General features: G+C 45.0%; 1 protein-coding gene across 23 annotated transcripts in view; it reads left to right on the forward strand.

The window, feature by feature from the left end:
* PROM1 (prominin 1) overlaps positions 1-15,321 on the forward strand; it is a 136,831-nt gene that overhangs the window by 64,091 nt on the left and 57,419 nt on the right. For all 23 annotated transcript variants that reach the window (XM_082728709.1, XM_082728710.1, XM_082728700.1 and 20 more), the window contains one exon: positions 6,706-6,761. In XM_082728709.1, coding sequence (XP_082584835.1) covers positions 6,706-6,761 — 56 coding nt within the window. The remainder of the gene's footprint in view (positions 1-6,705; positions 6,762-15,321) is intronic.

Below are 15,321 nucleotides of genomic sequence, written 5' to 3' on the forward strand. Positions count from 1 at the left end.
CACATGGGTTCTTCCAGGCACTCACCTTCTGTGCCACAAACTGAAGAACCAGAAAAGGCAGAGCAGGAAGAGTGTGTGGTAGGAGCGTGGAAGTGGAAGGTGCTAATGATTTCGCGTTAGTGGATCGCATACCAAGCACTGCACTGAACGGTTCTGTTAGGGCAGAGTGCCTCTCGCTCTTCCTTCCCTTGTGGAAATGCCAGCACATCCAGGAAGTCAACCCTTTGACCTGTCCAGTTTTGTGTTTTATCTGCACTTGTCAGGCATTCTGCTTGGTTTACCTACCTGCCCCTTGTGCCCTCTGGAATTCGGTCTAGCGTGGGGGAGGGAGGGAGTTGTCAAACAGATGTTTAAGAACCTGTGGAAAGTCTTTTGTGCCCAGAGAGAAACAATTAAAATTTCAATTAATATTTAATTCTTGAAAGTTATGCATTCGCCAACCTAGCTTTTGTAAGTTTCTAAGTTGAACTTGGATATTATTTCATACTACTTATAAAACTAATCCTTTTAGTAGAAACCTGAATAAAATCTTTTACTTTATTGTGTTGATTTAGTGCATAAATTAACAGATTAAGTCATTCTTAGTAGAGAGACCCCCACACCATGTGAATTTAAGACAGTGCCACCGGAGGTCAAAGAGGAACACTATGGTGTCTCCACAGGGGAACACTTAACACTGTTTATGCTCTTAGCTAATCACATTTCCAAGCAAACACTGTAAGTGTCTGAGAGAGCTTACTTTGTGTGTGCACGTGTGTGTGTTTAATTTTTATTAATAAGAGTTCTAAGTACAAACATATTTAACTTGACATTAGGAAAAAAAAAATGCTTAAAAAAAAGATTCACCCTCCAAGGTGTGTTCATAAAGAAAAATCAATTCTATATATTTTAGTCTCTAATTTTTTAAATTAATTTATTTTTTTCAGCATAACAGTATTCATTATTTTTGCACCACACCCAGTGCTCCATGCAATCTGTGCCCTCTCTAATACCCACCACCTGGTTCCCCCAACCTCCCACTCCCCGCCCCTTCAAAACCCTCAGATTGTTTTTCAGACCAATTTTGATGCTTAACACCATAATGCCTCTAAGGTAATCACTCATTTTGGTTTAATTTTAATAATTCTTTCTTGTTACATCTAGTTAGAGAGACTAGGAAACATCAGGTAGAAAAAAAGCAAAAAAGACTAATTAAAATGACCTGAATATAAAACTTAACTAAACTTAAAAAAAAAAAAAAAAACTTTAAAATAAAACAAGCTAAAATTAGAATAGTTTTGGCAAAAAAACATTACCAGCTATGAACAAAATAACATTCCATAGTAATATTTACTCAAGAACTGCATTACAAATAATACTGTTTCACATAGACTAAGGATTGGGGCGCCTGTGTGGCTCAGTCAGTGAGCATCCAACTCCTGGTTTGACTCAGGTCACAATCTCAAGGTCGGGTGGGTCATGAGATTGGTTGGGCTTTGCACTCAGTGGGGAGTCTGCTTGTCCCTCTCCCTCCCCTTTCCCCCCAACCTCTCTCTCTCTTTCTCAAATAAATTTTAAAAATCTTTAAAAAAAAGAATGAATTGCAACATATTAATGTTTATTTATATCAGATATAAAAATCTCTTCCTTAAAAACAATTTTAAATATAATTTAGCATTTTGGGGGAGATTCTGTTCTTTAGAAGATATAAGGTAGCACCTCTTTTGATTAGAGACCTAGCCAGGTAAGTTTTGTCAATAGATATCAGCAAAATCTTTGCAAGATCACTTAAGTTCCTCATAAATCTGATCAATCAACTACCAACAGCAGAGAGTGTGTGTGTGTGTGTGTGTGTTTGTGTGTGCGCGCGCGCGTGCGTGTTTTGTTTTGTTTTGGGTTTTTGTTTTGTTTTGTTTTTTTAAGCCGTCTACCCATTTTCCAAGAGAACATTCCAAGAGTGGAATCTCGTTTCGCCTAGCTTGGGCCAGAACCTGCATACTTATTAAGAGAAGCCAGTTAGGGAACAGAAATATCTTCATCAAAGATGAGTTTTGGCTAGGATAAGGAAGATGGAATTTTTTTTCTATGCAGATCCTGCTTTCCTGATTTTATCTTGCTGTGTGGCTTTAGACATCAAAAAATCCATAGAGAAATTATTCACACACACATATACATGCACACAGCAAAAAACCCACAACCAAACAACCAAACAAAAACAACCTACTTTGTAAGTTGGTAGTATAACTTAAGAGATCAGAATTAGCCCTTGCTGCTGCATTCCTTAATTTCCATCAGCACATGAAACTTAAAAGTAAGTCCCAGGTAAGAAGACCTTGTTCCATCTAAGCACTGAATGAAGAGAGACTGACAGCCACCAACCTTGTGGTAAGACTCACAGAGCTCCTTCATGAGACCAGAAAATGAGAGACAGTGTTCTACCATGAAAAGAACTTTCTTGTCCATTGGCTCCCATATTTCCCGGGAGGGAAAATACTGCTGTATCTTAAAAGGCAACTGTTACTTTGTGTAAAGAGCTTGAGATTGGTGTGATGGAAAATAAATTGCCACATGGGAAAGGTGGCCAGGTATCTCCCCAACTTCAGGGCAGGGAGAATCTTTCCCTGGACTCTGGGAGTTGTCTGTCCCATGCTAAGTGCCTATCACGTTCCGTCAGAGCAGACCTTCATTCAGTTCAAGAAGGATAAGATGGCCACTGTTATCCACACTGAGGTCTCACGGAGGGCAGGATAACACTGTGGTAGCCCAAATGCTAATCGCTACCTTGCTCACCAGGCAATACCAGGAACTAATCACAGCCTTCGGGGATCTCATCTGATTTATGGAAAGGAAGCAACACTCTTTATGATGAAGTTACATTTATGCAGTGTCAATACCACAAACAGTTCTGAAGCCCCGGAACAGAGATCAAGATAGTCTCCACTGGAAACCTTTAACGAGTTGGCCAGGAAGACACAGGCAAGCACAAAGGATTGCAGAACAGCAGAATCACCAAGCAAGGATGGCGGGGGCTCAGGAAGCATAAGCGGGACCCCAGGTCTTCCCGGGGTTATGCTTTCTGAGATGGACCACAATCAATTCAAGGTTCTCACCAGCAACATGGGGCTTCATGAGTTCTCACATGAGGTGTGAGCAGCAGCATTAATGCCAGGGCCCTACCCCCAAAGACGCTGGGCTGTATATTCCAGGCCTTCCCAAGTTCATTTACCTGGGTTAAGAACCACTTAGAAATACACAGGGAAGGCAAAGGGAACGTGTATACTGTGGATGCTCATTTTGTGTTCTCGTGACAGGGTACACTGGGAGGGAGAGGGTTTAAGGTGCTTTGAATAAAATGGAATTGCTCCAAGGTGGATGACTAGCTTCTGACCCAGTGCCATCCAGTAGGGAGGCCACAGCCACATGTGGCCACTGAGCCCTTGAACGGTAGCTAACCTGACCTAAGATGTACTGATGAGCATCTACACCAGACCCTGAACACTTACTTAGTGTGAAAAGAAGACTGTAGAGTAGCTTGTTAATATTTGTATATTGATTGCATATAGGAATGACAAAATATTGCATGTATCTGGATTAAGTACAACAGATTATTAAAATTAATTTAAAATAATCACCCTTTTTTTTTTCTCAATTTTTAAATGTGGCTAATAGGAAATTTGAAATGACTTGTGTGGCTTGCAGTAGATTTCTCTTAGGCAGGGCTGTTCTAAAGCAGGGGGAGGGAGAACATCCCTGCTCCAAAGCCTCGGATGGATTTTTGGCCCTCGCAGCAAGGATCTGTTTTAGCAGAGAGATGGAGCCAGCTGGCCGACAAAGGACTGGGGTGAGCTGTCAGTAAGGAGTGCCGTTGGTGTACCTGGGACCATTCCCCAACACCTGGGACCACCAGGATCCCAGGAACTTGAGAGAGTCAGTCCTCCAGAGAGCTGATGGCATCATCTGTTGGACAGTAGAAGACTGTCACTCTCTCACTGAGGCTGTGGCCAACACCTGGTCTATGTATGTCACATTTGCCTGCCTCCACGGAGCTCTTTAGGGAAGCACCTGCTACACCTGTTATTGATAGAACCTGTTAAGGTAGAGTGAGAACGATGTGGCAAAATCCCGCGTCTGTCAACCGCAAAGATACAAATTTTGCAAAATTCTAATTTCTGCTTCAGTGCTCTAATTTTATCACTGGCAGCAAGTCCTGCCAGCCGCTTTCTTGAAGTTGCGGGCTCCACTTCCTCCATTTTAGATAAAATGTCTACGAGATACTTAAGCCTGGATAACCATGGTTTGTCTTTCTTTGGAGCAAAAACAACGTTCCATGAGGGATTTAGCTCCCAACTCAAAACGAGGACCCTGTGCTCTCTCTGAAGACAGCTGGGTACCGGGGTGTGCAGGAGGAGCACCTTATGTATACTTCTGTTTCTTGACACAGAATACTAGAAAGATGGTTCCTCAGAGGTTGAGATCTGATAAAATCACGATTTTGTAATGCTTCACCAAGATTCTTCTGATGTGTAACTGGGCTTTCTATCTTCCTCGAGTTCATGGCAGCATAGAACACAATGAACACTGTGTGACTCGTGCCAAATCACACAGCCTTCTCCACCATCACCTCTGTACCCTGAGTACAAATGCCAACACGGTGAAATGGCAAATAACATCTTCTGCTTCCACCTCATGGGAACCCTGAGCAGATCGTGAGGATTCCAGGATTCCAGGGGATTCACGGGCCGTATGTGCAGATCTGCCCATGTAAGCCAGTGAGGATCCGTCTCTCAGGGGTCACTTCCCTGTTCAGTGTGACCTGAGAGGGACGGAGAGACCAGCTCCCCGGAAGATATCTTGTTTTCATTTGGGTTGGTTGATTTGGGTTTATAAAGATGAAAAAAGTGGATGGGTACTGTGTGGCCAGGCTAATGTAATCTCATTTATCTCGCTTGGCCTGAAGGAATCCTTTGAGGGTGGGGACTGACATCATCCTGATTTGCTGATGAGAATGCTCCTGGCTTTTAATTCTTTACCCAAGATTAGATACCCAGAAGGTAATGGAGCTTGGTCTCCATCCCAACTCTTACTTAGATCAAGATCCCCAAAGGCAACACATGAACATCACCTGTGTCATTAATTATATTTTAATAAATGGATGATTTCCTATTAAAAAAAAAAAACCATCGGTGGACCCTTATGTTCAATGAAATCCAGAACAGAAGCCTAGTCTATAAAATAAACAGTCTGTCGGTTGAGTGGCTGACTCTTGATTTCCGCTCAGGTCATGATCTCAGGGTCCTGGGATTGAGCCCTGAGTGTGGGGTGTCATGCCCAACAGGGAATCTGCTCTCCCTGATTCTCCCTCTCCCTCTGCTCCCCTCCCCCTGAGCTCTCTCTTTCTCTCTCAAATAAATACATCTTAAAAACAAACAAATCAAAGTGAAGTGACTAGTTCAAAGTGCGAGGAGATCTGTGGGGGTGGGCAGCCCTGATGTCCCTTGGAGAAATAACCTGGGTTCCCCATACCCTAGGCTTAGTGTAGGCATCCCAAAACTTCTGGTTTGATCCCTGCTCCTCTAGCACATCCTTTGAAGACCTGCTGCATTTAGTCTGCTCTGTGCGGGTTGAAGTTGTTTTCTAGAAAGCCCTGTGGGGATATGGCTTGCTTTGTTTCCTGGTGTGTAAACCTGAACTTCTTGTTTTATAAAAGGATTCATAGCAGGGATTCCTTTTCTCCCTTGCCATACACTTTTGAAGTGGTCAGCATGGCACAGCCAGAGCATTGCAGAAGTTCCTTGGTGGGGTCAGTTATAGTGTGGAGTGTGGGAAGTACTGCAAGGCAGAGAAGGGAAGACCCACCTGGGCTTGGTCTTACACATCACAGATTTTAGACAAGTTACTCTCTCTGGCCAATCCCCAGTTGCAGCATGACTGGATTTGTGGTCAGAGTAAGAGGTGAGTCTTCACCTATGTAAGAATTTGCAATTGTCCCAAATGCACATGTAGGGGAAAAAATCCCATTTTGTGTATTATTTCAGGTTTTCATGTGCTGTTTGGGGATGGGAAGGGAGGGATGTTTCATGTGAAGAACTCTGGATTAAGTCAATTGTAAGATTCCTTTTATTTGTAAAATATTACATAAATATGGAATGATTAAAGAATAAGTTGCATTTGTGGTTCCAAAAATTAACAGTGAGCAGTTTGTGTCACATGTTACCAGGGATTATTGATGACATGTATGTTGGCGAATATTAAGGTGTCTTGTGAGAAATTGAAAACTCTTAAAAATGGCAACCCTCTAATTCTGCCACTGACAAAATAGTGAGTCAAAAATACTTGTCTTCCATTCTTTGCTTCTGGTTAGAGCCTCATTAGCTCAGTTATTTACCTACATTAAGAAATAGAAATAAAATTGGGGTGCCCAGGTGGCTCAGTTGGTTGAGCATCTGACTCTTGATTTTGGCCCAGGTCACAATCTCAGGGTCCTGGGATGGAGCTCCCCATCACATTGGGCTGCCCACTCAGCAGGGAGTCTGCTAAGAGAGTCTGTCCCTCCTCCTGCTTATGCATTCTCTCTCTCTAAAATAAATAGGAATAAAATTATAATACTACTACATAGAGAGAGGTACAATACTTTGTGAGTATATATAGACTTTATTTCCTAAATATGCATTTTGTGTTTTTACTGAAAAAGTAAACTTGCTCTTCTTTTGTGGCTTTTTCCCACAGATATTTTAAGAAAAGTTCTACAAAAGAAGTTCGACTTCTCAACTGAGTATGAGAAGGTAATTTTTATTGGTATATTTGTTAGGAAAATAAGTATGTGCAAAATTTTGGCTGACTTGGAAGTAAATCTTTAAACAATCAGTTAACCTGTGAAATTTATAGAGTTGTTTTTTGGTTTTGTTTTTAATTTTTATTTTCAGCATAATAGTATTCCTTGTTTTTGCACCACACCCAGTGCTCCATGCAATCCATGCCATCTCTAATACCCACCACGTGGTTCCCCCAACTTCCCACCTCGCGAGTTTTTTTTTAACTAAGAAATTTTATGAAATATTAAAGCACTTTATAAATCCCATTTGAACTGCAGCAGAAACTCCAAAAGTAGGATTTGAAGAAACATTCACCTTTCAAGGGAGAGGAACTCCCTAACTAAGTAGAATTGTTTGAGCATTTGTAGAAACAGAACACTTTGTTTTAAAAATACAGTTTGTTGAAAAGCAACTTCACATTTGAGCAGGTTCATTGAGAGCTTTGTGTGTGCACTTGCCCCGGCTAGAGATAAGGAAAACAGCCCTCGGTCTCAGGAGATAAAGAGCCAGATGGCAGAGACAGTACCTCATTGTTAAAGGAAGAAGAAGGAAAAGAAGGAAATAAGTAGATTTATATGTAATATGCAGAGGAACGTAGATGAAAGTAATTAAATCTGACTGGAAGCTCTTCCACAAGGAGGTGATTGGGGGGGCTCATGGTAAAAAGGATACTAAGCAGAGTTGCCGCAGATGGAGAGGGACCTGTGCTGGCATCTCAGGCTTTGGGGACCAGGTGAGCCACCAGGACAAGGCGTGAAAGAGTGGAGAGGAAGAAGAGGTGAGCGGGACCCGGAATGCTCACAAGTGGACCATATTAACGACCTGTGTGTCTCTACTTAATACCGAGGTGCTGCTCTGCCCATTCACTCCGCTTGTGTCTGCAATCAACTACGTAAACAGAAGAGTGTATTCTTTTGATTTTAGTTTACTGTGAGTGTGGGGTTGCCAGTGAAATAGACAAATGTTTGTTAAATTGAATGTTAGGGTAATTAAAAAAAAAAAAAAGAAAATAGTTGAATCCATTTGTTAGGCTCTTTGTCCCGTTGCTCGCTCCTTCCCTGGCACGAAGGTGTTTATCAAGAGAACAATAAAAGCAGACATATGGCGGACGTTCTTGAAGCGCCAGCCACAGGACGTGGATGACGGTGTTCCCGGTGGGTGTGGGGGGCGGTGTATGGGGCGGGCGGTGAACTCCTGCCCCGTGAATGGACCGCAGGTGCTGTGGTTACCATGTCTCCTATTCTCAATTTGCAATAAAGCGATACTCAAGAGAAAGCAAACACAGAAGCCAAAGAGGAAAGCCTTATCTAAAAACCATTTACACGTATAAAAGCTGATGAGCCAGTTTCTCTGCAGTGCTCACGGCCTTCCCTAGGACCGTGGAGAACATTTTCATTATTAAATGCCGCAGGCCTCATGTGTGTCCCAAACAGGATTGCCTGGGTCGGCCCGCATTCCTGGGCAGAACAAAGTGAGTGTGGACAGCTCTCGTGCCAGCAGCAGCCTGGCCTGAATGCCAACTGGTTCTGCCAAGGCATGGACGGGGGTAGCGTGCTTCAACTGTTCCAGGCCTTGGAGGATGGGGTCCTGAGACCCTGAGGTGACTCTGAGAAGCCCTACTTGCCAGTGTTGCGCTGCCGCTCTCCATGGCAGGATTCTTAGCTGGGCAGGACCTTTATGGTGGGCTTGGTATTCGATTGGATGTCCTACAAAACTGGTATCTCCCTAGTGGCTGATTTCCTCTCCACCTCAGGTGTCTTTGTAGATGAACAAAAGCCGTTGGCATCTGGGTGAAGTGGAGAGAGGAGACAGAACTGAGCCCTCATGAATGACCTGAATCCGGGTCATGTTTTCTATGGTTGTCCGAGGAAGAGGGATCTGGTGAGGTGAAGACCCCAGGGAAGCCAGGCACCTTGTCGGGGGAGCTCTCTGAGTGGTTTAGTCTGATGTATGCTGGGCGTGTTGGGTTAGAGTCCTCTAACCCAACAGGAGTCAAGGACAAGCCAATTGTTTGGCAGGTGCAGGGAACACTGGCTGGGAATTGGAGAATAATACAAGGGAGAGAGGGCAGCCTGTAAAGGGTGTGGCCAGGCGCCACCTGCCCCAAGGGGTGACTGAAGCATCATCCTATAGAATTGCTGGGGAAATGGTGCAAACCACCAGTGTCCGAATTAGTCTACTGGAAGGATGAGGGAGCTGAGGCGTCCAGACGCCGAGACTGAAGGGTCACAGGTTATGGGAGGAGAGGGTTCATCCGCAAGCACTTCTGACCTGCCCTGGTTCCATAAAAGGCCTTCAGGCACAGAGTTAAAGATGGCAGTAGCTAGAAGTTTGAGGAGGCCCAGGGGGATGACTGAGGGCTGAGGGAGGTGGGGGGCACCAACAGCATCTTCTGCCCTGACTGGTGCCCACGGGGTCTCTGATTCACGCAGTCACACAGGTAAGGTCTGGCCAGGTGAGTGGCTCTGAGGAGTCTTCTCAGCTTTCTTAGTGCTGAGCCAGCATTTCCTCCTCTGGTGAGCCTTCAGATGACGGTGGAGCCGCTGTGGCAGTGACCTTCGGGCTCGGTGCTCTTTTAGTGAACTCTCTTCACAGCCCTTTTGTTCCAAGGGCTGGGCCTGACTTTGAAAGGGAACTAGGACTTTCATGGAGCTGCCTCCTTTTTACACTTCAACTGAAAGCTAAAGGTAGAGCTTTAAGACCCTCGGCTCCTCTCCTCTTTCACATTTTTAAAAAAATACTTCTCTCTTTTGTTTTATGTATTCGCTTTATCTCTGTTGACATAGTTCTGACTAGGAACGAGGCATGGTAGGGGGACAAACGTGAAAGTATGGCCTTCACTCCTCCAACTCACAGTTGATACGGGACAAGAAATAAACATGGATGTTATGGGCTGATTGTGCCTCCGATTCATAAGCTGAGAGCCTAATCCCCAGCGCCTCAGAGTGGGATTGTATTTAGAGATAACGTTGTTAAATAGGTAATTAACTTAAAATGGGATTGTTCGTGGGTCCTAGTCCAGTCTGACTGGTATCCTTGAAAGAAGAGGAGACTAGGACATACACACATATACACACAGAAAAGACCACGTAAAAACACAGGGAGAAGACAGCCATTTGCAAGCCAAGGAGAGAGGCCTCAGAAGACACCGACCCTGCCCACACCTTGATCACAGACTCCCAGCTCCCGGGCCTGTGAGGAAATACCCTTCTGTTGTTCAAGCCCTCTGGCCTGTGGCACTATGTCATGGTGGCCCCAGCCGACTAATGCCGTCGACAGCTGGACTGTGAGATGGAGGGAGACTCGCATCACGTGAGAAGTTCTGATAAAGGACGTGAGGAGGGGGATTGTTATTGCCCCTGGGAAATCAGGAAAAGACGCCACGGGAGAGTTAGCATTTGAACCGAGACGTCAAGGCAGGTGGAGTAGATGAGAAATACAGCCTTACTTCCGGTTACGGGCACTCGGCTCAAAGCACAAAGCTGCATCGTTGGTTCTGAAGTGCAGACTAGGTCATCGCCCTCTCTGTAAGACTAATTCTTGTCCATCAGGGCCGACACTGGTTTAGAAGGCTGACATTGTCTCTAATCCTCACAACAACACCGATCCGAGGCAGAGGTGTGTGTGCACGTCGCATGCAAGAAAATCCTGCACTCAGGCTGGGGGACTTGACCAAGGTCACCCAGGGACTAAATGCTGAAACTGGGGTTTGTACCCAGATGGAGTCTAACTCCGAACTGACAAGCACACCACTAACAAAAAGTAGGCTCAATCCGGCCACTGTAGTAGTGGCCTGTAGTCCTAAAGTGGCAAGTCTGGAAGACACAGCTCATGTGAGTATTCTGGGCTGTATGGAGAGACTGACAGCCTTCAAGCGGTGCCTTCTACCTATTAAGCCACAGACTGTGATGGTGGGTAATCATCCCTGGGAAAAAGTGGTCGGACAGAAATGGAAATCTGGGAGGGGAATAGAATTTGGAATTATGGAACCAAGAGGGAAGCTGAGAATCTGGCAGATGGAGCTATGGAAATCCAAGCAATGTCTCCAATAACCCCAGGTTCCTAGCACATCTATAGCATGTGCTCAGAGGTGGACGCCCTTGTTCATGACTTACAAGTATTACTCAGTTTGGTCTTCCCAAGAATAGTCTGTCCTCACCACAGGGTCTAGGTAGAGATTACATAGGCAACTCGCTCCTGAGTGCGTTCCCTCGGGGACCAGCGTGTGGGTGAGCCCCTTCCCAGAGTCTCTGGCTGACTGAAAACCAAGGGAAACAGCATACCGTCACCCTCCTTCCAGCTCACATGGGCTTTCTGAAGAAAGAGCCTCTCAGCCGAGCTTGTCAAGCAATGGCTCCTCAACTGAAGGAAAGGACACAGTTCCCATCTTCAAAGAATGCATCGTTTGGGGCAATTTAGGTAGATGATTACATTGGTTTCCCCCAACAAGCCCTAAGTGCCACCTCCCCTCTAGAAACCTTTCCAGGAGATAGCGCTCCCAGTACTTTCCCCACCTCCCACCCCCCCACCCCTGCCACCACCTCTGACTTTCCATTTTGTGCATCCCTGTCCATAGGAGTGGCCAGCTTCTTTGGGATGACCTCCTGAGTTCGATTCCTCGTGGTCATGGTCCCTCTCTATTCCAGCTTCTTGGTCGGCTGCCCTTCCTCATTCATGTCATTCTTCAGTTATTACCTTTCCCTTTCTAGAAGCTTCCTCTGGGGACAGGTGCTGGGCCTGGGTCCCATCCCTGCTGACTTCCATGACCTCACTAGTGTTAACAGTCATGGGATATCAATTTGGCACTTAGGATATGGCAGGTCTATCATTCCAGTGGGTGTGTGGTAACCCACACTACCACTCTACGTGTCTGGGAAAGCTAAGTGAATGAGTTCCTTGTTTCCCGCCCCCCAGGCGACGTGGTTCAGAACCCAGTCTCCTTTCCAAGTAAGGGGCGTACTTTCTGGGGATCTCAGTAGCGTTTAAGAGAGCAGGCAGTGTGAGATAGTCCATGACTTGGATCATGGTCTGAGGCTTGTTGGAGGTGAGAGATGAGAATAGTGTTAACACGCATTATTTCTACTTCTTCTTCTGTTGATGGTGATAATGATGACTGATTGAGCATTACTCGGGGAAACCTGGTCCTAAGCCCTTCAAGGTATTACCTCATTTAACATACATTACATAGTATATGTAAAGCGCTTAGAACAGAATAATGCACAAAATGTGTTACTGCTCACTGTTTTCTCTTGTTCTCTTTGCAAAACTGCATAAAATAATATCTCTGCTTATCCCTGTTCTGTCAGTAAGGTAACGAACGCTCAGAGTAGCATTGGCAACAAGGTCTAGGCCCATCCCCCAGAGATTCTGATGTAGCTGGTCAGGGCTGGCTGGTTCTTGATATTTTTGAAAAGGGCCCCGGTGATGGTATGGGTAATTAACTGGAGTGGGAAACCACAGACATAATGTGGCGCAGAGGGATTCAGACTGCTGCATTGCATGAAAATAACTTTATACCTGAGTGACAGCCAGCATGGATGGGGAAGAGGTAGTGACGAACCCAGCTCCACTGTGGGGTTTGCTGGTAGCCCATCAGATATATCGGACCAGACCTACCCCTCAGTGGGAAAATTAAATGCAAAAGAATCAGCTGATTGTTGTAACTTACAGGTGGTTCTGCCCAGGAGCCTCAGCTCAGCATGACCAACCTTAGAGGCGAGAGCAGGTTTCTGAAACCCACCTGATCGTAGCCATGATGCAGGGCTTGCTTTATAGACTGATGGCTGGGTTTACCCAAATCCCCTGATACCCGTTCTAGGGGAAGAGCAGGAAGCCAGTGTTTTGAACATGTGCTGTGAAGTACTTATGGTAGGTTTGGGAGACAACGAGCCTGTGGGGGCCATGCCCAGGGTCATTCAGGATGCCCCCTGTTACCCCGGGGGGCATGTGCCTCCGAGCTGCCCACCCCAACATGCTGGATGTCTCATTTAAAAGTTACTAATAGGGGCGCCTGGGTGGCTCAGTGGGTTGAGCCGCTGCCTTCGGCTCGGGTCATGATCTCAGGGTCCTGGGATCGAGTCCCACATTGGGCTCTCTGCTCGGCGGGGAGCCTGCTTCCCTTCCCCTCTCTCTGCCTGCCTCTCTGCCTACTTGTGATCTCTCTCTGTCAAATAAATAAATAAATAAAATCTTTAAAATAAAAAAATAAAAAAAATAAAAGTTACTAATATCATAGTCATCGTTCCTTCACATCTGTGAAAATCTGCCATCCAAAGCTATAGTTCCTAAACCTCTAGATTTCCCAGAGCACACAGTTCCCAAAAAAGTGACATAGAGCCACCCAATTTTATTTTGCCACACAGGGATATTTAAATGCTAGCAACGATGTTAACTTCGTCCCCTTTCATATGCTATCACCTCCCTCTTCCCACCAAAAAGATCCACTGAGCAAATCCCATTTCATGGGAAACTCACTATATCTTCATTGTCGTATTTCACTGCGGGGCCATCCAGCCCTATCTCTGGACCACCATTTAGAGAACACCCTCGCTCCGTTCATCCGGTTACCTGATTCCAGTGGGGCACCGTTTGCATGCCAAGTCCCTGGGTGGGCACTTGAGAGACAATGGTGAGATATCAATGATATCATGGATCTTGTTCTCTCTGGGTGAACAGTATGACTTAGGCTTCCGTGGGAGAGTCCTTCCACGTGGGGCACCTGCTAGCAAAGGGCAAGTGTGGGCTCCAAGGCAGCAGGAAGCAGGAAAGAAAGCAAACCCAGACTTGGTTCTCAAGACAAATTTCCAGGAGGACACCACATCCAGGCAGACTTGAGTTTCCTGAGCAGAGAGGTGAAGGGAATAACATTCTGGGTGAGGAGGCAGCACTGGGGAGCTGGAGAGAGGAGGGGGAGCGTGAGGCTTCTGCCTAGGAACAGAATGGTTACGAAGAACAGGACATGAAGTCGGGGTTAAGTTATAGGATCACATTAAGATTTGAATGAAACATGGTAGGAATCCTTGGAATGCTGTTGAGCAAGAGGATGACGCCATCAGATTTTCAGTTCAGAAAGGACACTTTGGAAGCCGTTGCTTTAGCTGGGGTTCTAAACAGCTGCTGATCCCCTATTGTGCAAAGACCAGGCAGTTAGTGTGTTAAGCATGTGTAGCTTTCCCTCCAATTCTCCACCTCCACTGTCCACAGCTGATTAGCATATTAAGAACCTTTCAAGAAATCCAAATATAAATTTCAGATGTAAATTCCAGACCTAAGTCAACCTCAAGGCTGTTTCTCTAATAAACACTCAAGTTGTATGTTCCTGTCTTTTGGGGATCTTCCTCTCACTTGATTTTCTCTGTATGGAGTATTGACGTTCCCCGTTGTGGTTAATCACTCATGTAACTTTTTCTGTTTTCTTGACGCATGCTGCCTCTGCCTTACTCTCCTCAACTCCTCAACTGCTTTGACTTCCACAGCCAGAAAATGTAGTCTTGACTCTGAAGGTAAAGTTCTTGTTTGCTGTTTCTCGTTGCTCTGTCTAAAGCCAGCCGGTAATGAGATGTTTCCTCCAGAACTCTCTGTTCTTCACTGTCTCTCCACTGTGATGGTTTTTAAAGTGGCTTGTTTGTGTTTTTGCTAATGCAGTCGTTGTTAACCTAATCTTTCAGTTTGAGTACTTCACCAAAGAATGGCGACCCATCTCGGCACATTTCAACCTTGAGCTAGTACTCTACACAATCCACAGAGCGTTCTGGACATCGTTGTGTATCAGGAAGTCACTTAGATCCTTGTCAGACCTTAGCCAGATTTCAGTCCAGAAGGGAACTCTGGAAATGACATATCTTGTTCCTGATACTTTTGGACATAATATTGAGCCAGTAGCATTGCAAAGGTAGTATATAAAGTGTGAAATTTGTACTTGGAGCTAAACATAGTGCATTTAGAACATTTCAAAACACCTTCTCTCCTGGGTTTGGGTTTAGTGTCTCCTGGGATTTAGAAAGGATTTTAAATCTCTTTGAAAAATAGTAAATGATTTGGAACATGGGAAATGATAGGAAAATTGAGAAGAGTTTGGGGTGTCTGAGGCTAGGTTCTCAATTGGCCAATGATGTGCATTCCCAAGGGCCATTATAGGACTCTCTGTGGCTGTGGAGTGCGGCTTAGTTTAAGCAGAATGAATGCAGCAAAATTCAACCACCTTTTTTTAAAGTATTATATCCTTAATATAAAGGGATATTCAATTAATATTCAAGAGCCACATGTACCTCAGTACTCTGAGGCATTTGCCCACAGATTTAACTAATATTGATTGACTATTCACTGTGTGCCATCACTTGGCTGTTGTTTTCACTTTGAATCGTTTAATTATCTGACCCTCACAATTCTGTTCATGATGTTAATGCTAATTCTGGACTAGGGAACTAGAAGCGCCCTGCTGGAATTTAAAGCAGGTCTTCTGACTCCCAGTTCAGTGCTAAGACCTCATGTTCGCTTCTAGGAGCAATACCGTGTTTTGTTTACTTTGTTC

This window comes from Mustela nivalis, assembly GCF_964662115.1.
Source record: "Mustela nivalis genome assembly, chromosome: 4".
Taxonomy (NCBI): domain Eukaryota; kingdom Metazoa; phylum Chordata; class Mammalia; order Carnivora; family Mustelidae; genus Mustela; species Mustela nivalis.